Genomic DNA, 24,992 nt, shown 5'->3' with positions numbered 1-24,992 from the left:
TGTGTTTTTGATTTCTAATTGATTAATTGTCATGAATTCGTGCATCTAAATCAATCCTTGAGGCTGCCTCGGCCATGGTTGTCCTTAAGGTGCGGTTTCATCTACCATAATAATTTTGGATCGATTCATACGCAAAGTTGTCTTGGTCTCTGTTATTAACTTAGGGTGGATATAATTCTGATAATTTGTATGCTAATAGGATGAGTGACGCCATGCCTTAGATCATGTTTCCGATTGACTCGTGTGCTAAAGTGTTTTCTTGTTTAATCTCTACGCAACGTGTCTTTAAATGAGTCAGCATTCATGTTTAGGATCAAGCGCAAAGATGGTTCTAAATAATTGAGGAGTCTTAACAATTAGATAACCGCAAAGGCTCTAATTAGAATCGGAATTGGTTAGAGTCTAGGATAATTTGAACGTTGCTGCCCTGCCTTGCATGAAGTTGTTATGTGTTCTTGATGGTTTTTCGTGTTATGTGTTGCATGAGTATGTTGATTACTTGTATATAATAATCTTAGGTTTAATTTTCAGTAGGTTATTTGTTAGAATTAATCAATCTTAAACCCCCAATATTTCGATGTATATATATATATATGTGAATACTTGTTTATAAATTGTTTGGTTTCTCTTCTTTCGATCGCCTTTTGGTTTTCCCGGCTAGAACGATCCCTACTTGTCCATATTACTACGATTGCAGGGTAATTAAATTGAAGTTGTTTGACTTTCCCGATTTATCCTTCAAACATGGCATTGACTAACCTTTGATAGGTGGCTCCCGTGTTTTTGAGGCCGAAGGGCATGACTTCGTAACAATATATTCTTTGTCCGTAACAAAAGTGGTGTGCTCTTGGTCTGCGGGATTCATTTTGATTTGGTTATATCCCGAGTAGGCATCTAGGAAACTGAGCATCTTGAACCCAGCTGTGGAATCTACCAACTGGTCAATCCGTGGCAAGGGGAAGCTGTCCATGGGGCATGCTTTGTTGAGATTAGTGTAGTCGACACACATTCGTCATTTGCCATTGGGCTTGGGGACCATGACTACATTGGAGACCCAGGCTGGGTATGAAACCTCGCGTATGAACTTGATTTCTTTTAACCGTTGGACCTCGCCCTAGATAGCACGATACTTCTCCGAGTTAAAGGCACGCCACTTCTGTTTGACAGGGGGATAGTCTTTGAGGATGTTGAGCTTGTGTGTGATGACATCAGGGGAGATGCCTGGCATGTCGGCATAGGACCAAGCAAAGACTGCTTGCTTATCTTGGAGAAAGGCAATGAGCTTTTGGCGTAGTTCCGGGTTAAGGCTCGTGCCGATGCGGACTTTCCTCTTGGGGGCATTGGGTGATAGGGATACCCATTCTGTCTCCTCTGTCGGGTTAGGTCTTGGGGCCTGCTTCTTCCTTTCTTTCCCTTCCGGGTCATCCCGGGGATCATCAATGGGTTCTGAGGGGCTGAGTGGCAACATCTCGTAGGCGCCTCGACCCTGCTGTATATATGGCATTAAGGTGACAATGTTCTATGGCGGCTTTATCCCCTTGGATTGTGAGTATGTCTCCCGGAGTAGGCACTTTCATGAGTAGCATGTGGCCTGCAATGAAGCATTGTAGACCCTAGAGGATGTCGCGACCCAGGATGAGATTTTAGGAAGAGGGGCAATCTACGATGAGAAAGCGTGCCGTGATGGAAGTACGGCAGGGACTGGTCCCTACTGACACCGTCAAGCGATCTGAGCCTAAAGGCTGCACAATCTCTCCCGAGAAGCTGACAAGGGGATCATGGTTGTTATATAATTTGGCTCGGTCACATCGAAGTCCTCTATAACAATCAACAAACATCACACTAACTGCCGCTCTTGTGTCCACAAGGGCCCTATGACATCTGTAGTGGTCTACTTGGACATTGATAATGAAGGGCTCATTGTGATGGCAACTGATCGTATCTTCCCTCTTATGAAATGCCACCTGGTCCCATGCCGATGGAGTGGTGGTGACACCTCTTTGGATTTCAAGAACCTCCAGGTGGTTCGGACAATGCCTTTTTGCAAAGGGTTGTCGAGGGAGAAATCGTGGGGCGCCGCCATGTATGGTTAAGATCTGACCGTGAACCTCAATGGCGTTGGCTCTTGTGGCAGGAGTACAATACTGGTGGAGTTGGCCATTATGAATCAAGTGTTCTACGGCATTGCGGAGGCCATGGCACATCTCAATGGAGTGGCCGTTGTCATCATGATGAGCACAATATTTGTTCCCTGTTGCGCGTCGGGGCTTTTTGGGATACTTGCTCTTAGGTTGCAGGGGAATGAGATCTTTGTGCCTGGCCCATATATCCTCATATGTAGTGCTTAGAACTGTGTGGACCTTGTAACGAGCTGGTGGGGAGCGACGTTGCTGTTGTTAGGGGCTCTGCTCCCGGGACCGATAAGGATGGTCTCGTCCCCGCTGCCCACTGTGGTGACGGTCTGAACTGCGCCCCTGGTTGCTATCACGGGAGCTGCTATGCTGCTTGTTTTTGTCTTGCCCTTGGTCATAATGGTCATACTTTTGTTGGGATTGTTGCTTGGGGGGTGGGGCTGGGAGTGCTAATGTGGTAGCATGGGTTAGAATGTCCAAAAGTGGCAAACTCGGCACGCGCCCAGCGGACAGCAAGGTCCATCAAGGCATCGTATGACCCTGGAGGGTTCCTGTTAATCTCCATTAGGAAGCTGCCGGGAAGCAAAGCTTGGTGAAAAGCTTGTTCAGCGACCCGGGGGCTCCAAGTTATGACAGCGTGCTGTGGCTGATTGCCACTGAGACAGTAACTCATGGAGTCCTTCACCCTCTTTTTGCTTGATGTGGAATAAGGCATCCACACTGCGGTAGATGCTGACATGGAGTATGAAGCGGTTGAGGAAGCGTTCCGAGAGCTGGTCGAAATTGTCAATGGAGTTGGGAGGCAAGTTAAGGAACCAACTAAGCGCTTCATCGGATAGGGTCTCTTGGAAGGCATGATATGCCATAGCATCTGTGTACCGAGTGGAACTGCATAACGAGAGGAATGTTTCAAGGTGAAGATGAGGGTCTCCGGCGCCCTTATACTTGTCCACTTTGAAAGGCTTGGCCTCGGTTGGCCGCTTTTCCATTTGCACCCATGGCGTAAAGGGGCTTGGGCGGTGGCCATACCCCGAGAATAGAGGCCACTGGCTCCCGCGACTCTCAACACCTTCAATTCGCAAGGCCAACTGAGTGATAGATTTGCTGAGCTGGAGGAGAAGTCGAGTTTGCATGTCGAGAGGTGGGGTAGCAGTGTTAGCAGAGTTGAGATTAGGGAGGGGTGGATCAGATGGCTCAGGCTGGTTTAGTAGGGGAATGGATTCGTTACTGATTGTGGATGGTTGTGGGGCTGGGAGTGGAAAGGATGGGTGGGTGAGTGGATGAGTGACATAGATAATCTGGTTGGGGCCTCCCGGGATCACGGAACTACTCTGTCCTTGATTAGGAAAAAGAGATGTCAAGGTGGCTTCCGAGGTGGGAGTGACCCTTGCTGCCTGATCCAGACTTTCATTATAATTGTTGCGGTGATCTAGAGTGGCGCGGAGTAGGAATTGTTCCTTTTCCAGCTCGGCAATACGAACCCGATACGCTTCAGCTTCCGCTTTTTCCTTAACTGCTTGCTCTCGGAACGCGTGGAAGTCTTTTTTCAAAATTTCAAGGGCCGTGGCGGCGTCGGGGTGGTTAATGGGGGCCACGGTAGCGGTAGTTTGGTTATGGGTTGTGTCTCCAGATTAGAAGAGTTCTTTTTCTATCTGTGTCCCGGGTTCATTTGGGTCATCCACAATTTCTACCATCTTGTTAAAAAGTTAAATGGAAGTTCCACAAGAGAGGGCCCTCCTTCTAGCACCAATTGTTTCTACCTCTTCCGTGAACACGGGACGAGAGGCCGAATTCTTCGCTCCGGGTCCTGTAACTGCACAAGCAACAATGCGTCAGGAGTCGGGACTAGGATAGCCCAGTCTTTGACTCTCTCATGCTTAAGTCAGCGTTTGATTGCTACTTGTATAGTACGGGAGTATGAGAGGAGTAGTAGAACTTACCTCTTTTGGGAATTCGTGCCTGTTTTATAGGCTAGTGTTGGAGGTTTTGTCGTTAGTTCCCGAAGTGGGACTGTTCAGTCTCTTCCCTTTCAGGGGTGTTTAGCTGCTTCAGAGTGGGTTTGGCATGTGTATTGCTGTTATGCTCCCACTCTTTGGGTACCCACAGAAGGTCTGCCGGTGATGGCTTGGCCGGAATGGCTTCCGGCGAGTGGGTAATGATACGGCATTCTCGGCATGGCCAAGTGTTTTGGCTATGTATTAACACCAACATTAAAACTTTAGGATAATTGTCCATATATATATTCGAAACTTAAGGCTTGAGTATGCACAATTAGAACTCCAAGTTCTAACGTGGAGTGAACTTCTGAGTTACTCATCCGTATTTTGTACTTGAAACTTCGGGTTTGAGTTTCTGCTGTTAGAACTTCGGGTTCTACTATACAGTATTGTGAACGTCTGGTTCAATGACATTCAAAATTCATATATTTGAGATATAGGGTTGTTGGCCCTTATGAATAACAATAAACGTAAAAGAAAAATATTGTAATGTAAGTGCATAACAAAATAGATAAAGTGAAAAGAGCGAAAATAAATTTGACGTTGGAAACTTCTGGTTCCATGAATGAAGAAAATGCACATAACTTCTGATCTGGTTAACTTCATCAAATATGATGATTTTCCTTATCTTCTCTAGTTACACAAGGACATAATATCAAATAGGTGAAGAACTTCAAGCCCTTGTAAGATTAGGGATCATAAGATGTCATTTTGATCATTGTATAACTCCAAGAAACTTCAGGCCCTTGTAAATTGCATAAGATTTGAGAAGGTTCAAGTCGTAATTTGACTATATTACTTTTGGGGAACTTCAGGTCCTCCATATTTCGATAAAGAGACTTTCGGTCTTGATCTATGATCACAAAATTCACAACTAGATGTAAACTTGAGTTTACTCTCAATTCAGATCAAGAAAATTATATCGGATCATGTACGAATTGAATCCATTTGGTCATACTGACAAATACACACCTGAATAGGTTTATATGCTTGCCAAAAGTCACTAGTAAGAGCCACATGAAACAAAGTAGAATTTTTTTTTTTTTAAGAGTTGAAATACGTATAGGAGTATTGCATAACATTCTAGTAAAAACCTATAGTTACGGTGATAATAAATTAATGCAAGTTTATATATGCTAAATGAAACCATGCAATTACAGAACAAGGATGTTGGCTTTGGTTTAGGGGAAACAAAACCAATACTACATACAAAATTCAATGTAAAAAGAAAAGGGTCTAACCAAATCTTAAAGTAAAGTAGAGCCAACACCAAATCTAAAGAACGATATGGTTAGAGTAAAATAATATATATGTTTAAACACAATTGCAAGATAACTCAAAAGTAACTAGCTAATATGAATTAAAGGCACTAAAGAGGTTATTAAACAAAACCCTAATCGCAACAACTAAAAATCCCAACACCCAAAGCAAAACAGAGAATGATAATGATTATTTGGGTAAAATAAAGTATGGCGAAAATGGCAATCGAACAATTGAATCATCTGAGTATTAACAATAAACAAATCAAACTCATAGATCAAGAACACGAGAGAAAAAAAAACAATTAAATTGTACCGTGTAATTTTCAGACCATCATCGAGTATAGAAACAAAAGAAAATTTTAGTGTAGGAAATTCAGTTTTGGGTTTGTAGGATTTGGTCGTTATCAACTCAAAGGTAAAGTCTTGTTAATAACGTGTTGTAAAGTAAAGAAAAAAAGAAAAAAAGACATAGAGAAAATAGTTAGGAAGAGGTAGAAGTGTTCTCATTCATTCTTATTAGTCCTTATATAGAGGTAATGTTTACATCAGAGTACATAACTAATGAGTAATTACGTGGACAACCACATATATTATAATATTATAACAAACTTCTCAATTTTGGGGAATATAGAGCTGTTTTTAGGTCCAACAGCTTCCTCATCCCATTCCCCAAAATGGGGATGGAAAAGAGAGAAAAACACTCATTTCCTAAATTTGCAGCAAAGCCTTCATTCCCCAAATTATCGAAATTAGTATTGTCATAAATTCCTCACATGCTCCAATAAGAAAAAATAATATAAAATATATTATTGAATATTTTATTGTTATAATAAGATATATAATATTTTTTTCTGTTATAATTAAAAATGATGTAGAATATTTAATTGTAGTAATAAATGTTAAAATCTCTAAAATGAGGAAGCTGTTGGAGTTAGAGCAATTTTTTTTAAAGATTTTGACTTTTGATTTTTTATTATGAAAAAATTTTGAAAAAACTGTTAAAGATGCTCTTACAATTGGAGATGCTCTTACAAATTGCTGGAGTAATCCCTTCCAAACTTCTCAATACATAGGCTTAACAAAATGTTATAAAATACATACGCTTAACAAAATGTATTATATGTATCATATTGAATTATTTAGTGATGCGGGTAAATTTCTCAAACTATAGACCCCGTGTTCCCGTAACGTATAAAACTCGGCATCACTTTATTGTTGCCAAATGGGGACACGTATTTGGCATTGGATTCCAACTCTACAATACTCCACTACCTTTGCCCTAATAAATTACATCTCCAACTATCCCAGATTCCCAGCACAACGTGGGGCAACTTCTTCTTATCTTCTCTAAAGTGGAAGCAAGCCAGTAGTTCGCCATTACTGCTGAAGTGCTGGTTAGGTTTAGGCACTCCTCTATATGCTACCTCAAGCCGTCAGTGCTCTTATTAGGCAAGCCCTTGGAGTTGGATGGGAGGGCAAGGTAGACTTGTGAGGAAGTTGTAGTTGGGATGGGAGGCTAGGGAAGAAATTACTGGAAACTCATCCTAATTTCTTTCCTATTCCTCCCATCCCTCCTCAATTTCCCAAGGTTTCTCCCTTTCCTCTTCCCAGTCTTTTTTGCTTTGCAACATTCTACATCTGTCAAGTTCTCTGCTTTCATATTTAGTTTCACTTGTAGATCTACTACATATGCTTGTTCTTCATAATTCATATATTTGGCATATTTGGCAATCTGGATCCAAAGAATCAAGAATAGGAGGAGAGACTTTGGAAATGTTGTTGGAGTGGGATGGTCGGCAAGAAATGAATAGAGAAAACCCACTCTTGGATTTCTTCCATTTCTTGCCGATACCTCCCATTCCTGCAACCTTTTCACTACAAGCTTCATCCTTTTTGTCAAGGAGCTCTTAAGGGTAGATAGGGAGTAGATTGGGGATCCGGGCAAGATAATTTGAATATGGAAAGATGGGTTCTTGCCTATTCCACCCAAATTCTGTGATTTCTGTTCTTCATCTCTTTCCCTGAATGTTCTTCTTAGTTTTGATTTATTTAGTTTAGATTTAGATGTAGATTCATCTTTACTGAATCCAAATCTTGAAACTTTCAGAATTTCTATTATTTGGTTTTTGCAGATCTGGAATTCATGTGTGTGTGTGTGTGTGTGTGTATTGATTATTGAGATGTGTTATTTGTATCAGATTGTTGTTTTTGATGGAAAGTAAACACAACGAGAAATTTCTTGAAGTTGAGTGAGGATTCGTTCTATGTCTCAGCTTTATCGGTATTATAGAGAAGCACCTCATTGTAGAGTTTAAGACCATGTATATTGTAGAGCATAATTTTGATCCAATTGAATTGTATGTAAGAACATGAAGCATAGTTGGTTCTGGATTTATATACTTTGTGAGTTGTGACAATGGTGGGCTGTAGAGATGAAGAGAATCCAACAGTACAAATAATTTCCAACACCCTATTATGTTGATGCATCACTTTCATCTTCCCCTAGGTCTTGAACTGGGTTCATTACTTCATTTTAATCCAAGAAAGCTCTGGTAATTAGTACAGACAAGAACATTGCTGCTTTGAGGGTGGATGGTGCCATCACTGCTTTAATGCATTAGACTAATTCTGCCCAGTTGTTGTAAACACAAGAATGAACTAACGTGTAGTTTTGAATTCGAGACTTTGAACTCCTCAAGTGTTAGTTGGTCCAGATAGAGACATAAAGAGAGGAAATACGGGAGAAGTGTACAGATCTTTGTTGATAAATTTGCACTCGGTAGCTCACTAACTTTTATTGCATTCAATACACCACGGTTGAGGGGAGAGTGAGACTCATGAAACAATAATATCACAAGAAACAATAGGAAACAATGACAGATCCTTACTTCAAGGGAGGGAACTTAAATCTTTGAGGGCATTGTCCAGTATTCGATCTTGGGAAGCCAAGGCAGTCTGTGATTTTGGTTCCGGCTGTGTCTCCGCAAAGTATAATCTGGTAGAGCTGTTTGTTGCCTGATTTGTCTTTGTTACAGGTGAACCCTGGAAGATATATGGTGGCCTTCTGTATGGCACTAGAAAATGCTGTGACGTTGTAGAATGACCCGTTTGGATGGATATCTGCATTCCAATACCGATACTATTGAGTGAGACATTGTGAGTTTGACTAGTCTACCTAAAATGAAAACTGAAAGTTTAGGTTCGTAAGTAGCGATCAGGACCTGCATTGCTGAGCATCTGGAGCATGCCCACTCTCTTTCTGAGATTGAGAGCTGCATGAAAGTATTGGTATTGACCTCCAAACAGTGATTCTGCACAAGTCTCGTATTTCTCCCATTCTTGCAGCCAGAGTTTCACACTGCTAGTGCTGCTAGTATGGCTTGGGCAGGATAGTGATGGCCAATTCCTTTCCAAATTCCTTGTCAGGTTTGAGATCTATCAATTAATCCAATAAAAAAGTATATGATGAATCTGTATATCAATGAAATCATCAAAGTTAAGCAACTTGAATGATGAGTAGGGCACTTTAGTTTACCTTGGACAAACTAAAAGGGGTCTTAGATTTGCAGTAGGTTGGCATATCCCCAGAAAACGTATAAGCCCATATGCCACCGATTGTGAAACTGGGATGCTTTCTGATACTCCTTGGGTAGCAACAACCCTGCTTTGCTGCTGCACAGTATGACCCTGGCCACTAAAAACCATATTACAAAAAAATAATTTAGGATGAGTTCTAGTGGCAATAATAATCACACTACTCTAGTATTGAGTTTGAGCAAGTTGGATATACCTGATAAGCGATGTAGAAGGATACAGGATTTCCTTGAGCGGTTAGAATAGTTGTTGACAGACTTATGAGAGCACAGAGTATCAAACTGAAGATGGGAGAAGGGGATTTCATGGTTTATAAGATATGCCCCCTTCTTGCTCCATGAACATGAAGCTATATATAACGGATGTGATGTTAAAGACGACTATATATTAATACTGGAAAATTAGATTATGGTTGAGTGTTGATCGAGTTCCATCTATTACTGATATCTGTAAGAGATATTTGGGTTGGCGAGCCATGTATTATTCATTTCTTTTCCTGCAAGAAATTTATGGTTTTGTCTTTGCTTTTGAGGTGAAACGTTATCTGTTGCCTCACTTGCCTGCAATTTTGTTAAACATTAGAGAAACATTAAACAAGTTGGATCCGATTCATAGGGTCAAGTATGGAAAGGCACAGACTTGGCTAGATTATGGAAGGGGTCAGTCTAACTGGCTATGTGAGTGATAGCACTATCAAATTCAACAAACCTAGATTGCATGTGAACTAATCTAACGACTCTCAACTCCGGAGTTTCATGAACTATATATAACAATAGACAATTCTCCAAGTTAGTCAGGAGTTGCTATATATAAATGATTTAGGGACATCGGGAGAATCAAGATTAAACTCAATAGTTTCATCCGTTGCTACTTATTACTGTACAAGAGCCATTAAAGATTTGAGGTCATAGTTTGCAAGAGTTACATTCTATTGTTTTATTTGTTCTAGCTAGAAAGAGTAAAGCCAACTTAGATTATGAATCACATAGAACAAGAGAAAACAAGAGAATAAGAGCGTACGGGAGCCAGGTTGATATTACTCACATTTCCATAATTCTTCAAAGGATTGCAAATCAATGGCAGTAATTATGGCTGTTGCTCCGCATAGAAAAACAGTGTCCAGGATCATTACACAGCTGTACAACTGATCAACACACAAGATTGCATATCAGTCACAAAACCTTATAATAAATTCAAACTAAATGCATAAGCATCCATTTGAACAACTGTAGTCTCCTTTCAAGGTTTTGGTTCTGATTAACTTGGACCAAAACTGTTATTCCCACCTGCAACGTTTAAGTAAAGAAAAGCTTACAAAAAAAAAAAAACATGAAAACCCATAACCACAACAGAGTTCAGGAACCCAGCAACAACCTAAGCATCACCAATAACAATAAGGTTGAAATTATAAGTTTCAAAAAGGAAACAACATTAAAAATTTAAAATACGTGATAACCCTATTACCTGCTCTGTGAATAGGATAAAAACAACAAATTTCAAACAAGTTTCAAACAAATTTCATTAAAAGTTCCTGATTGTACCTAATCAATTCGTAAACTGGCTCTTGTTCTATTCTGCATCAGAAGCCTTCCAATCGGAACATCCACTTAAGTTTGTAGAGTTGCTCTTCTTCTGGTCTGCCTCAGAACCCTTACTGATCTCGGAACATCCACTTATTTTCATGTATTTCCTTTTCTTCTTCTCTGCATTAGGAGCCTTATGCTCTGAACATTCACTTAACTTTGTAGATTTCCGCTTCTTCTGCTTCTTCTGTTCTGCATCAGAAGCCTTATTCTCTGAATCTTCACTTAAATTCGTAGACTTGCTCTTCTTCTCCGTCTTCTCTGCATCAGAACCTTTATTTTCTGAACATTCACTTAATTTCGTAGACCTTCTCTTCTTCTGCTTCTTCTGGTCTGCATCAGAAGCCTCGTTGATTTCCGAACATCCACTTAAGTTCATACGCTTGCGCTTCTTCTGTTTCTTTTTCTTTTCTACATCATAAGCCTTATTCTTACTTGATCCCACCTCCAGTCCGGACTCTGAGCCTTGCACACTCTCTGAACCTGGAACTTGACTTGTCCCATTCCACATTGGCATAAAGTTGTGCACTTTGATCATCAGTAGGTGGAGGTGCCCAGCTGATTGGTTCTGGTGACAACACCACATCATTGTCAGCGGCATACTTCAGCTCGTCGATTTCTGCTTGGCGTGTTATACGGACCAAACGCTCACTTTTCTCTTTGCGGTGAGCAGTTTGGTGCCCTCCTAAGGCCTGAGTGGTTGGGAAATCCCTAGAACAAAGACGACATGTGTAAAGACTTAAACTAGAAGATTCAAAGCTCCATCCCTTGGGTGCATCTATCAATTGGGACTCCATGTTTGAGTTGCATAAGATATCAGCAGAGGTCATATGGACAGTTTGAAATTAAAATTGAGAAATGAAGCAACTTGTAGATTAGATATAGGGACATGGATGCTACATAACACTTTTATAAGATCAGTAATCCTAATTCGTACTGGACTACATATCTTAAACAGCTAGACATGTTAAGACTAGGAATCCTAACTCATGAAGGAGTTGGGATAGGAGAACTAAAATATAATAACAAAAAACTTCAAAGATTAGTTAGCTTCATTAACATAAATTCCTGTAGAAAAATTCAACAATTTCCAGAATCTGTAAGGAATATAGCAATACATGATTGATTACTAACAAAAAAGCACGTCTACACTTTCAAGATAAATCTATAACGAAGGCATCACATTACATGAATTGATCTCTCTCTTACCACTAAGTCCTGCAAATTTATCATTGAATAACAAGAGGGGGCACTTGTTCATCAAATTTGATCCATCATAAGCTTCTTTAAGAAAAACAGTACTCCTTGCACCTTTATTAGTTATGTAAAAGATACCATTATGTTTTATCAAACAAAGCAGCAATCTAGAAGGTAAGAAATACTCTGAATGAAATGCCTCCATTTGCGCAGATGTCATCCTCTTCTCCATAGTCAAACTCAGTAGCTCATGAAGCACTGCCACTACTCGCTTCCTTGCTCTAGTATCAGCAATGTCAAACCTCCTTGCATTCAAATACGGAGAAGGGAATTCGAGTTTCTGCCACTTTTCAAGTTGCTCAAGATAACTTGCATTTGGCCTAAAACCAGCAGGAAACTTCATTCTAAACGCTTGTGGACCTCGAAAATTACCATCCTTCGATATTCTAAAATTCTTTCCCACTCCATCAGAGGCTGCAATCCCATCACTAGCTAATCGTTCCTCACGCGCTGTGGCTGCTAGGGAAGAATCCCAATTCTCCAAATGAAGATAGGCTCTCCCACTCACATCCTTAACCGAAAAAAATTCAGGGTACTTTGGAATCAATGACTTCTTGAAATCATCCGGCAAACCCAGCTCACATTGAACAAACTCAATCGACTCAAGTGGAACCCTGCAATCAACCGACAACATTAACAACTTCCTTAGGTTCCTAACCAAAATGGGTTCCATCAACTGATTCGCTTCAGCTTCTTCCCTCGCAACCCTTTCGGCTTTTTCAGTGAGCTGAACAAATGGGGGCACTCTATTCCCACCACCAACATAGAATATCGAAGGGTTTCTCTCTATAACAGCCATGAAATTCCACTTCTGAACAAACCCAACTTCTTTCTCGAGGTCCCTGAGAAGCACCAATCCCTGCTTCTGCGACTGAATAATGGACTTGAGCTCCAGAATCAAGGCAGGCTTCTTCCGCAAGTCCATGGGTTTGTCAAGGTCAGGGTCTCTGTGGTAGACTCTCTTCTTGGGTCTTCGTCCTCCACTGTGTTTGTGCCTTACTAAGACCCACAAGGGGGTTGTTTGCTGAGAAGTCCTGAGAAGTTGGTGAAAGCGAGAAAACGTGGGTTTCTTATACATGGTGAAATAAGAGAGGTGAGAATCTCGGTGAGGCAAAACGTCGAACACTTGGTGTGCATGCTCTACGCAATGGTAATTTCTTACTTCGTTCCGCTCACTTGTCGTTAAATCTAAATTTGAAAATAGATACCAAGAAGATTGCGCGTTGGTGTATTTATTATTCGTAATAGAACATGACCCCCTGTACTTACAACGTGTCAGTCGTTGGTTATGGTGCCAAACTCGCAGTGCCACCTCTTCACTTCCACAACTGATTTCATATAAACAAGCTCTCTCTCACATATATATCCACTTTCTCTTTGCTCTCACCTATACGAATACGCTCTGAGCTCAGGTCCTTCTCTCTTTCACTGCTCTCTGTAAGTCTTCTGTTCCACCACCTTTTATTTGTTCTCTTCCTCTGTATCATCTCTCTTCGGTGGCATTTTAAGGTTTTTGATATGGGTTTTGTGGAGTCTCATGATTTGATTCAGTGATGGGCTTTATGCAAGTTTTCTGCTGCTGTTTTTTTGACCCTCTATATTTTTGTTTTTGTTTTTGGGTTCTTTGCTTCCCTCACTCCACTCTTCTCGTCATTTCCTGAAATTTATGTTCTGTTAATCTGTTTATATATATGAATCGAGTTGGTAGTTTATTCGATAGAGATAGAGGAGGTATGTCATTTTTCAGGGCTTAGAATTTAGTCTGGAAGTTGGAAGTTTTCGGAAACTTGGCACCAACTTGAATGGGAGTGATAAAAGTTTGGGTAAAAAAATCATTCTCATCTTGACAATGGACATATGAAAGATGTAAAGTCACCGAATTTAAGCAAAGATAGGTCAAGAAAAATAGATAGAAGATCGGAGATGACAGATGCGAGCAGAGTAAAACATAACTAGATTGGTCCTTCGTAAGATAAAAGAGTTCTAAATAACTTTTGTTTTTATGTTTACTTCTCATAGTCCCCCTCACCTGTCTCATTTAAAGAAATTTTGATTTAGATGTATATATTTTCCACCTCTGAGTTTTTACGTTCCCTTCTCGCACCATTTCCATCAAACCATGTATTGGTCGTTGGTTATCTTCACTGAAATGTGTTATTTTCTTTACATGAAACAGTGGTGTTTTCCTCTGAGCTTTCCATTGACGGATGTCTGCCTACTGACCAAGCTACATATGCTACAGCCTTTTGAGTTTGTTTATTTGTTGAGTATTTAGGATTTGGAACCATCGTCCCTGCTTGACGTTGATAGATTACCATGTGATATCCTCCACTCAATACAGACCAAGACTTGAAGTTTCATTCTTGTAACTGAAAATGGGGGACAGTTAGGTACATCTGTTGAAAAAGAGTACTAAATGATAAGAAATCTATAAGAGTGTTAGCTAAAGTATAAATCTGAGTATACGACGTGAACCCCATTATAAGTTACCCACTGACTTGGGTAATGTTTATAAGAAATCGGTAGGAAATCTCTTGGTTAGGCTAATTCATAGGACAGAATAAGAGTTCAACTTGCCAAAAATGAAAATTTAATGATATTCAGTTATCATGTACTTATTGGTCTCATGTAGGTATCAAACCACACACCTCCATTGAAATTGGCATGCACTTTCACAGTTTCTTGCATGAAAGTAATCTAACGTAACGTTTTGTGTTTCTTTGTTTGTTTGTTATGCCTCTTATTTTTATTTATGAAGAATTCCTTAATTATGCAGGATATCGGGTACTGAATTAAAGATTAATGACAACAAAATGCCAATACAACTGGTGGATAAATAATTGATTACATAAGGCACTGGTTCGGTGGATCGGATGGCATTGATTGCTGAGTTATTAACTGCCACAATAATCGTGGCTACTAGGCCTTTCTCACTTCTCAAGCTTATGTGCATGTTTGGAGTAAAAACTGTTTTCCTTTTCATTAGTCTATGGACAGAGTTGTTGAAGTCAGTAATCAGCTTGCATGTGAATTTATTCTGGCGAATCATCATATGGGGAGTTGCTATTATATCTCTGCCTGGACGTATTTTGACTGCCTTACAAAGGGAAAGACATGTAGGTTTTCTCTTCCTTTTGTAAATTTTATTCTACTATTTTTGACAAACCGGAAAGGCATGTTTGAATGTAGTGTTATGCAGAAAAATGGGCATCTGTTGTCAATGCATCTTTTCAAGCATATTCTACAGTTCAGTTCTCTTTTATTTCTATTGTGGTCCTAAATTTCATTTTCTCTCAAATGTCTTAGCAATGGTTATATTTTTATGGTAAGCAGCTGGAAATGCATTTACATAATATGCAAATCAACCTCGAGAATCTGGCATGGGATAGGAAAGAGCTTGAGGAACATCTACAAAGAGCAATTAGAGAACAAAAAATGATGGAGTTGATATTAGCAGAGCTTGAAGAAGAACATGATAAGGTCATTGCCAAAATTGAACTGCTAGTGGGCGAGGTAAAGATCTTTTCTCATCCCTTGCATGCCTTGAGCATTTCCATTACTTTGGTTTTTCTGTAATATATATCTTATGTATATGTCAGAAATGATGTAAGGCTTTAATCTATAATTCTATACAACCCTTGCTATAGTACGGAAAATGAGAGTATGTTGTGTCCAGAGTGGCACTGGTCTCCACTATGGTTTAATAAAGTTTCAAGACTCAACCTTTATTTTAGCAAAGTTGATTGATAAATTGAGTTCTATAGAGGCATAGAGGTTAATTTAACTGCAAGAACATATAGACTTCTGCAAAAATTCAACCTCATATAAACATTGGAATCTTTACTGCGGGTTGCTAGGCATCACGATAACTCTGGTTGTCTGACGTCATCTCCTGCATAAGTAGATTCATGTAGCTTGCTTTATATTTAAGATTCATTCTGTTCACTCAAATATTTCTCAAACAGTTGGCAGAGTGTGATAAAGTCCAGGATCCTTGAATAAGTATAAATTGGTGCGTTATATGAGGTGTGATAGGTGCACCTCATTCAGTTAAACATACATGATTACATATATTTGGTCATATTCTTATTATCAACAAATGGTGTACTGGTTATCAAGACCCGACCTTTATTTTAGTAAACTTAGTAAATAAACCGGGTCTTTAGTGCTCAGATGTAACTTTCAGTCTTTCAGAACCAATACATGGTAAGTGCTAGCTTTTAAATACATAAGAATATCGAAATCTATACTGAGCTTTGTTAGGATTCATGAAACAGAGAATAAGTTAACTCCTGCAAATGAAAGCAATATTTTGTACATTCTGTTAATTGCTAAAAACGTTGTTCTAGCATTTAATATTGGAGCAGATTCTTGGAGTCGCTTTATTGGGACTTCAAATACTTGTCTTTCTAAATATATATTCACCATCAGGTGTATTTTGATAGTTTACTGAACATTGACTTGTCCATTCTCTGACAGTTGCAGGATCTGAAAACTGAAAATCTTCGGCTGAAAGAAGTTCAAGGAAAGAGCTATTGGAACTTTAAAGGTCGAGATGAAACAAGTGATGTCCATAATACAGCAGTCGCTGACTATGGAATTCCATACGGGATCCCATCATGGAAATCCAGTTATGATGGAAGTGGCATTGTCCTCCAGGATCTTCTAATGCACAAAGATCCGTGGGGAGAAGAGAGTAAACCTAAAACCGAGTTGAAGATCTTAAAAAATGATCCAAAGTATGTTGGGCCTCTTCATCCTATTATGCCTTCAAACAACACCAGAATTGTAGATTTGGCGGAAGTTTTCAACCAACGAAGGGTTATTGCAATGAAACAGAGTCTATTTAGTGCAGTATTATCGCTTTTGGTTGGAGTGACTATCTGGCAAGCTGAGGAGCCTTGCATGCCCCTTGTTGTGGCTCTCTTCACAGTTGTCGGCATGTCTTTAAAGAGTGTTTTTGAGTTTTTCTCAACCATAAAGAACAGACCTGCTTCGGACGCTGTTGCTCTCTTAAGCTTCAACTGGTTCATACTTGGAACACTTACCTACCCAACACTGCCGAGGGTTGCCCTTATGGTGGCACCAGTGGCATCAAATCTTGCGCACCAGGCATTAAGCTGGCTTGGTTTCTCTTTTTCCTAGCTCAGGTCTCTTTTTCTTTGTTTTTTCTTTTTGTCTCCATAGTTTAGTTCACTTGTGCTCTTCTTTTATATACTACATGTATTATATCATAGGACCTGGTAACCTAAAGTTTTGTTCTTTTTGTATATTGAGTGGTTCACATCTTGTAAAGGTTGTTCTATAATCTTGAACATCCCTGGTGCTACACCAGTTGTCTTTGCAACTTGATGTTTCCTTCAGCTTTTGAAGTGGATGCAGATCTGTTCCTATGGGTTTAGGAACATACAGGTGGGGAAGTTCAATAACTAACTGTCGATTCAATGTCTGGATAGCAATGTCTGGCAGACAGGAATTGAGACACACCCAAGTGTGGTAAAGACGTGAGGATCATCGCTTATTCATTTTTGTATATGGTTTATATGCGCGGAAGCTAAGGCCTGACGCAGTCTGGAATTCTGGATGAGAGAATATTAATGGTTAGTAGTGCTAACTGTATCTTTTGTTATGGTTCAAAAATGTGTAGTCTACTATAAAGGAGTTTGTTGTCCAAAAAGGAGTTTGTTGCTGCATCGTTGAACCTTCTTGTTACAATTTTAACAATGCTTGATGCTGTTCATTCTCAATCTCAGTGTCACTTGTGACACCTTCATTTTGCTTAGAATGGAAGAACTCAGAATAAGAGAGGACTTTGATCAAGAACCGAATATATTGCTATGCAAAGAACAGAACATGTTCTGATGATGGAAACAATTTACTTGATATATGGAACTGAAATAGGAGTATAGGTCCTCAAGGTAAAAAGAAATTTCAACCTTCAAATGTCTCCGATTTCTAAAGCAGTTGAAATCAAACTATAGGGAAAATGTCTATTTAGTACTAATTTAAACCCCTTATTGCCCATTCTAATGAATTTAATAGGCATGAGCCCATTCCAATATAAGGTGTTCTTATTTATGTCCAAATACATAAATCTATAGTACAGTTATAATAAAATAATAATTTTTGTATATTTTTAAGACAACTTTACCCTCACCACTTCTACATGTATAAGGAGAGAGAAAATGAAAGAGCGAGAGGACTTTGCTGGAACCTCACCGGACTCCGATCATCGGTCACCGGTCACCAGTTGTTGGAATTTCTTCTGTCGCCGGTTATTGACCCGTAGTTACTCAGATTTTCTCCGGTCACCGGTAACTCGGTTACTGACCCCTAATAACTTGGTTACTGACCCCAATAATCAGTTACTGGCCCCCAATAATCAGTTACTGACCCCCAATAATCAGTTATTGACCCGTAATAACTTGGTTACTGATCCCAATAATCAGTTACTGGCCCCCAATAACATGGTTACTGACCCCCAATAATCAGTTACTGACTCTCAGTAATCAATTACCTAACCCCCAATACCTTGGTTACTGACCCCCAATAATCAGTTACTGACTATCAGTAATCAATTAATACCCCTTAATATCAGTAAACAAAAAAAAAAAAAAAAAAGAAGATAAAAGAAGAATAAGAAAAAGGTAAATACTGACTTTAATTCAATGAAAGTATTGATAAATAATAGTGAAATCAAAATGAGAATAAAGTTAACACTAATCCAAGCTTCCCTGGTGATTTGCTGGCCACGATTGATCTGATGTAGGCGCTACATGTCTTGATCTTCGTCGGCTAGCTTCAAGTGAGAGAGCGACCGGGCGTAGACAAGCGCCGAACGGTGACCGACGAGCGCCGAATGAAGACCGATGAGCGCCGAGCGTCGAGAGACGACCGACGAGCGCTGAGCACCGAGCGCCGAGAGACGAGCGGCGACCGATGAACGCCGAGAGACGAGTGGCGACCGACGAGCGCCGAGATACGAGCGGCGACCAACGAGCTACGAGCGGCGACCGATGAGCTACGAGCGGCGACCGCCGACGAGCAACGAGGCCTCAATCTCCGGGAAGGAATCAGATGCCGGGATCTGTAGAGTATTCCGACAATTCTTGTCTTTCGAGGTGGGGCGGCAACATTGTTGTTGAGGACTCGAGAAGACGTCTCTGCAACAAGAGAGAGAAAGAGGTAAAAAAAGAAGAAGAAGAAGAATTCAGTTTGGGAAACTGGGAAATGAGAGAGAGGGTTAGTTAAATAGAAGTGAGGGTAAGTTTGTCTTTTACTCAAGTTTCATTGGAATGGTCTTATGAATTAGATTTTCATTGAACTGAGTTCTAGTTTTGCTATTTTTGTGCAAATATACAAGGTATTTCCTCAAAAAAAAAAAAAATAATATATATATATACACACACACAAGGTAAAATAAAAAGGAATGTGTTAATTATCCTCGCTAAATTTTAATATCAGTCTTCAAAGTTGTGTTAGAAAAAAAGAAAACTAGGAAGCTTTTGAGATACTTGAATAAAAAAAAAAAATTGTGTTCTCTGTTTTTCTTCTTAGATCACGATCGATTGAGTGAAGTAGAAAAAATTTCGGTTACATTAGTGAATTAGTAACACACTTATCAAGTCAATATTAGACTGCAGAAAAATGAAATATAATATAGGCAAGAGGCAATATTAGACTTTTTAAAAACAATTTAGAAATAAAACATAACAAGGGTATGAAGGCCGCGATAGGGCATAAGATGGAGCACCTGACATACATAATCCGGGCTATGCATAAAGTAACGAAAGGTATAATCCACTATGCTCCCACATAAGAATGTACATACCTTGAAATTGGCATCATAAGACAGTGCCGCCGCCATCCCATTCCTCCCTTTAGTGCTCATTTATATCCGGCATCATTGTACAAGGCGAATCGCACCCCAAAAGAACGGTGAAACTAAATCAGTTCAATCTCTCTCTTTTGGTCACATTGTCGACTAAATTAAACTGGATCTCCTCATTTAAATTGTACGTGTCTTGAAGATCAACTCAACCTGTGGAGTGTGCACTTTTAATTTGAATTTTTTGCCGTTGAGAGCTATCAAAGCACCGAATGATGATGATGAGTTAGAAACAACAAAAAATAAAAAGAAAAAATAAAAAGTTAGAACACCTTATGTCTGAAGAATAGTATTAAAAAATTTACACAAAAACACATTATGTTAATTTTTTTTAAGCTAGTTGACAAACTTTTATTAAATTGGAATAAACTTCTTGGCAATTAATAAAACGTTAAGGAAAGTAAAAGCAATAAAGTGTTATAAATGGAGAGCTACACAATTGGTTTGATGAAAAGTGGGGCAGTATAAAAACCAATAATTTGTAATAGAGCCACTGGTAATGTTATCATGTACACTTCATTGAAGAGTATGTGTATGTGGAATGACGCCCTGTTTAAGGAATGTAACAAAATCTAAAAAATATAAACGAATATAAATGGGAATTAAAATTGAAACTAAAAACACGGCCAAAAAGCCCCATACCCAAAAGCTGATCAGGACTAGATTCTAGCCCGAATCGATTTCATAGTTCCAGATGAAGAAAGGACTCGGATCTGACCCGGGGTCTTGACCTAGGCTAAACATCACAATTGCTCAGGGCACCAGCCTCTGTGGCACTCCAACCTGATGAGGTCTGCCCTTCCTCCTCCTCCACGCCGCTATCGTTTTCCTGAGCACAATATCGCAGCCGGAATGATCGAACTCACCACCACCAGACCGCCGACCAAAGTGCTGCCACCATGCATATTTGAGCCACCGTCCAACCCAAAAAGCGGCTTACAAAACCCAAAGAGCCGACGAGCCGCACGACCCTAGCCTTTCTCGCTCTGATCCCCACCCAACACCGACGCAACCATCATCCCCCTCGCTGCACCGTTCGAGCAACCCTTCCGCCCCTTCTCATCTTCACCGCTCGGAACCGCCAGTCCAGAATGGTGGCTGCCACAGATCCAAACCCAAGATGAATGAAAAAGTGTGAAAGACTTTGTTCTACTCAAATCAATAATTTACCATAAAAGTAAACAACGCACAATACTCCAATTCTTTCGTAACAAATCACAAACCGCCAGGAATTCATCTCCAACCGTAAGAAATACATATCTTCATACATAAGAGCATCTCTAACAGCTTTCTTAAAATTTCTCCAAAATAGAGAAAAAATAGAGAAGCAAAAGTCAAATTCTCCAAAAAAAATTGCTCCAACTCCAACAGCTTCCCTATTTTAGAGAATTCTGCATTTATTACAACAATAAAATATTCTACATCTTTAATTATCATAACAATAAAGTATTCTTCATTTAAAAAAAATTTGAAATAACGGCTAGTTTGAAACGGCTATTTTCTAACGGCTAATTTACAACGGCTAGTTGACATCTAAATAACGGCTAGTTTGAAACGGCTATTTTCTAACGGCTAATGTACAACGGCTAGTCGACATCTAGTTTTTTCTATATATAAGAACAAATCCCATCACTTTTGTTATCTCATTCTCACATTGTTAATTTCTTTGCTTCCTTATCTTTTTCTAACTTCAAAAATACTTTTTATGGCTCGTCGTTCGTTGGCTAGTCGTTATCTAGTTGATATGTTCATGGATGACGACGACGATATTGATGAAGAATATGAAGGATTGTTACTTGCTCAAATAGAAGAAAAAGATCTTGCTAACAAGAGTTCTACAAGAGGTCATCGTGGTTCTGTTATAGGTCACCATATTGTTAATCGTGATCCAATTGAGGGTCACGAAAGACTTTATCATGACTACTTTGCCAATCCTCCAAAATATGGGGCTCGTCTATTTCAAAAAAGATTCAGAATGAAGCAAGCTCTTTTCATGCGCATTCATGATGTTGTTGTTGCACATGATACTTATTTTGTTCAAAGGAGGAATGTTGTTGGGCGTCTTGGTTTGTCATCACTTCAAAAGGTAACGGCTGCTTTTCGAATGCTTGCTTATGGTGTTCCAGCCGATTATGTAGATGAGTATGTGCAGATTGGAGAAAGCACCGCTATAGAAAGTCTCAAAAGATTCGTCACAACAGTTGTTGAAGTGTTTGGTGATGAGTACTTAAGGTCACCAAATAGTGATGATCTCGCGAGATTACTTACAATAGGTGAACAACGTGGCTTTCCTGGGATGCTTGGAAACATTGATTGTATGCATTGGACATGGAAAAATTGCCCAACTGCTTGGCATGGTATGTTTACTGGCCATATTCATAAACCGACTATTATTTTAGAAGCTGTAGCTTCATATGATCTTTAGATATGGCATGCTTTCTTTGGATTACCAGGATCTCTTAATGACATCAATGTGTTAGAGCGCTACTACCAGGACAAGCACTTTAGCCGACGAAAAATTTTCGTCGGCCTGTTAGCTTAATTCGTCGGCTAAGATCTTAGTCGACGAAAGATCGTCGGCTAAGATTTCGTCGGGAAAAGGTCGTCTGTGGTGATTTTAGCCGACGACACATGTAGAAGTCGTCAGCTATAGTCCCAGAGTTTAGCCGACGAAAAACATGTCGTCAGTTATCTTCCCAGACTTTAGCCGACGAAACATTTAAGATATTCGTCGGCTATAGTCCTAGAGTTTAGCCGACGAAAAACATGTCGTCGGTTTTTTCTCCGACTTTAGCCGACAAAACATTTAAGATATTCGTCGGCTAAAGTTTGTAATAAAAAAATAACTAAAGCCGACGAAATATAGTCTATTTCGTCAGCTTTATAGGGATTTAGCCGACGAATTAAAGCGTATTTCGTCGGCTAAAACTTATTTTTAAAAAATAAAAAAACTATAGCCGTCGAATTAAGGCGTTTTTCGTCAGCTATAAGTCCATTCCAGTAAAAAGAAAAAACCCCCGAAATTTCTAAATTACCATTCCAAGCAAGCTGCAAAATACACCAAAACAATTCCATATAACCAACAACAAGCACATAAAACTATATAATTCATCAACTACACAAAATCTAAATCGTTTAAATTAATATCCGCTTCTGGGGGCTGCTGCGGAGGTTGCGGCAGCTGGGGTAGCGGTATAGCCGTAGGCATGGGCGGAGCCGGAAGTCCTTGAAGCTGGGCAGCTGTAAAGTCTTGCATGTACTGGAACATCTGTTGCTGCTGGGCCTGCTGGATGGCATGTATCTCGGCAACATAGGCTGCCTGCGCGGCATTATAGGCTGCCTGCGAGGTATTATACGCAGCCTGAGCAGCTTGCTGTTCCCGTAGTCTCTGAACTTCCGACTCTAACTGAGTCGTCCTGGTGGTCGTGGACGTGGTCCTGCTGCTGGTCGAGGCTGCCTTTCGTTGAAATCCTGGAGTGGTCTTCAGGACCCCCTCGCCTTTCTTTCCTAAACCCCGGCAGTAGAAGTTGTTTGCTCTCGGTGGGAAGGCTGTGCCCATGATCCTCGCCCCAATCGTCGGATCCGGGACATGGCTTCGGACATCTCTTCCTCCTGCGTGTCCGGCCATGTCTCCCTCACTATAGTACTCATCACCTCGTCACTAGCCTCCCTCACTTTCGCCTATATGGATAGGAAAAAAATTATTAATTAACATTTTGACATATATATAAGTAAATTTAAAAATTTAAAAACGTAAGATGATTTACAATATCCTCCTGGGCGTCAGGATATGCCTTACCGGTTGACTTCTGGATGTTCCCTGGCCGCCTCGTCCATGAAGACAGCGAATGGTCTAGAACCGCCATGATGGTTCCTTGTGTTGCGTTGCCGGTTCTGAGCGTTCGTCCGGGAAACGGCCTTCAAAGAAAAAAATAAATTATTAGTAAAATATTTAAAAACGGACGTACTTAATGACAAATTAAGTAATTAATTTTTTTAAATACCTGTTTACGAGGGTTGTTGAATTCTGATGTCAGAAGCCAACGCCACTCGTACTCCCTGTACTGGAACTCAGCAGGGGTATCAGAACGTGCGTTCCCGTGCGTAGTCCAGTGAGTCCGCAACTCGTTTTTCCACTCCTTGTACCTATAGATACAACAAAAATATTAGAAATATTATTAATATCACATACAATTTTGTTTTTCATTAACTTCCCAACGTACCTTCCCCCATGCACAACATCCGCCCAGCTGTCCTTCAGGTGCTCAGGAACCTCAAACCACACCTGCATTTAACCGTTTATTGGTTTAGTTTTTCGAGAAATCAACAATGTAATACATAATATTATTTTGTAAACTCACCGACATCGCGTTGTGGACCATGTCCTTAACCTCCTGCAGGACCTCGCCCCAGTCTGACCACAACATAGGGACTCTATCCCTAATGAGCGCTCCCACGCGGCCGGAGTATGTCCTCGACTTCCCGCCCGATATTATGTGGCCATCCCCGTCAGTATTGATGACGATCCTCCCCACGGTACCCACGATCTTCTCGAGAGCCTTCCCTGTGACGGGGCCTCTCTTCTTCTTGGTCGGCTTTGCTCCGACGGTGCCTATCACATGATAAACCAAATTGATTATTAAAATCGGAGACCCTTTATTATTAATTATGAGAAAACAAATCATGCATCACTGATTACCTGAGGCGCTCGCGGCGGACGTGACGGATTCCGTCTCAATCGCCGATGATGATACCCTCGCGGAAATAAGAGGCGTATCAAAAGGCACGAACCGGTACGCCGCTGATGGAGCCACTGGCGGGGGCAATGGATAAATCGGCGTCCCTGAGCCATCGACTACAGGTAAGGCCGGTATCATCCGCGGAAGGAACAGATGAGGCGGCGGCATCTGTACCCCAGATGACCCACTATCCGAAGAAGTAGGACCCGGAGTGGGCGCCCGGTGTATCTCAGGCATACGGGGTGCAGACACCTCCGTCTGGGTCTGAGGCCATAGCTGCCTCGAGGAACGAAGGACGGCTGCCTGCCTCGATGAAAGGGGCACCTTCGGCTGCCTCTGCGCTGTCTCCAGAAGGCTCGCACGTCTGGCTGTCATCTGGCCCTGAAACGACGTTTGGGGGTTGCTAGAGGTTCCTTCAGACGATTCGGACCTTTAGCCCTTCGAACTCTCCTTCGATCTAAAATAGCCGCTCATCCTATTTAAAAATATTAATTTGAATCAAGGTTGAGGCATGGGCGGATACACTCATTCAATGTTGCT

At 40.5% G+C, this 24,992-nt stretch overlaps 3 protein-coding genes and 1 pseudogene across 3 annotated transcripts; 2 read left to right on the top strand and 2 right to left on the bottom strand.

Moving 5' to 3' along the window:
* Positions 1 to 2,737: 2,737 nt before the first annotated feature.
* On the bottom strand, positions 2,738 to 9,406 carry LOC101311199. The gene is made up of 6 exons (XM_004301714.1): positions 9,182 to 9,406; positions 8,927 to 9,085; positions 8,613 to 8,826; positions 8,280 to 8,511; positions 3,893 to 3,945; positions 2,738 to 3,756 (listed from the first exon to the last, which is right to left on the bottom strand). Exons 1-6 carry the CDS (start codon positions 9,290 to 9,292, stop codon positions 2,738 to 2,740), a joined length of 1,788 nt encoding a protein of 595 aa, XP_004301762.1. The 5' UTR covers positions 9,293 to 9,406.
* A 2,236-nt stretch (positions 9,407 to 11,642) lies between these two features.
* LOC101302457 lies at positions 11,643 to 13,320 on the bottom strand. The gene has a single exon (XM_004300337.1). It carries the CDS (start codon positions 12,901 to 12,903, stop codon positions 11,734 to 11,736), a length of 1,170 nt encoding a protein of 389 aa, XP_004300385.1. The 5' UTR covers positions 12,904 to 13,320; the 3' UTR covers positions 11,643 to 11,733.
* A 1,378-nt stretch (positions 13,321 to 14,698) lies between these two features.
* Positions 14,699 to 16,970, top strand: LOC101310906. The gene is made up of 3 exons (XM_004301713.1): positions 14,699 to 14,941; positions 15,159 to 15,338; positions 16,305 to 16,970. The coding sequence occupies exons 1-3, from the start codon at positions 14,699 to 14,701 to the stop codon at positions 16,968 to 16,970; spliced, it is 1,089 nt and encodes a 362-aa protein (XP_004301761.1).
* Positions 16,971 to 21,418: 4,448 nt separating this feature from the next.
* LOC101310615 overlaps positions 21,419 to 24,992 on the top strand; it is a 21,399-nt pseudogene continuing 17,825 nt past the window's right edge.

This window comes from Fragaria vesca, linkage group LG5 (assembly GCF_000184155.1).
Source record: "Fragaria vesca subsp. vesca linkage group LG5, FraVesHawaii_1.0, whole genome shotgun sequence".
Classification (NCBI taxonomy): domain Eukaryota; kingdom Viridiplantae; phylum Streptophyta; class Magnoliopsida; order Rosales; family Rosaceae; genus Fragaria; species Fragaria vesca.
Note: the sequence above shows the minus strand (reverse complement) of the source record. Positions and strands in the feature narration are given on the sequence as shown.

Coding starts and splice junctions, on each gene's coding strand:
- LOC101310906 (XM_004301713.1), top strand. CDS start 14,699: ATGGCATTGATTGCTGAGTTATTAACTGCCACAATAATCGTGGCTACT. Junction 14,942..15,158: donor CCTTACAAAGGGAAAGACAT/GTAGGTTTTCTC, acceptor TATGGTAAGCAG/CTGGAAATGCATTTACATAA. Junction 15,339..16,304: donor TTGAACTGCTAGTGGGCGAG/GTAAAGATCTTT, acceptor ATTCTCTGACAG/TTGCAGGATCTGAAAACTGA.
- LOC101302457 (XM_004300337.1), bottom strand. CDS start 12,903: ATGTATAAGAAACCCACGTTTTCTCGCTTTCACCAACTTCTCAGGACT.
- LOC101311199 (XM_004301714.1), bottom strand. CDS start 9,292: ATGAAATCCCCTTCTCCCATCTTCAGTTTGATACTCTGTGCTCTCATA. Junction 9,086..9,181: donor CCTTCTACATCGCTTATCAG/GTATATCCAACT, acceptor TATGGTTTTTAG/TGGCCAGGGTCATACTGTGC. Junction 8,512..8,612: donor CCAGATGCTCAGCAATGCAG/GTCCTGATCGCT, acceptor ATTGGAATGCAG/ATATCCATCCAAACGGGTCA.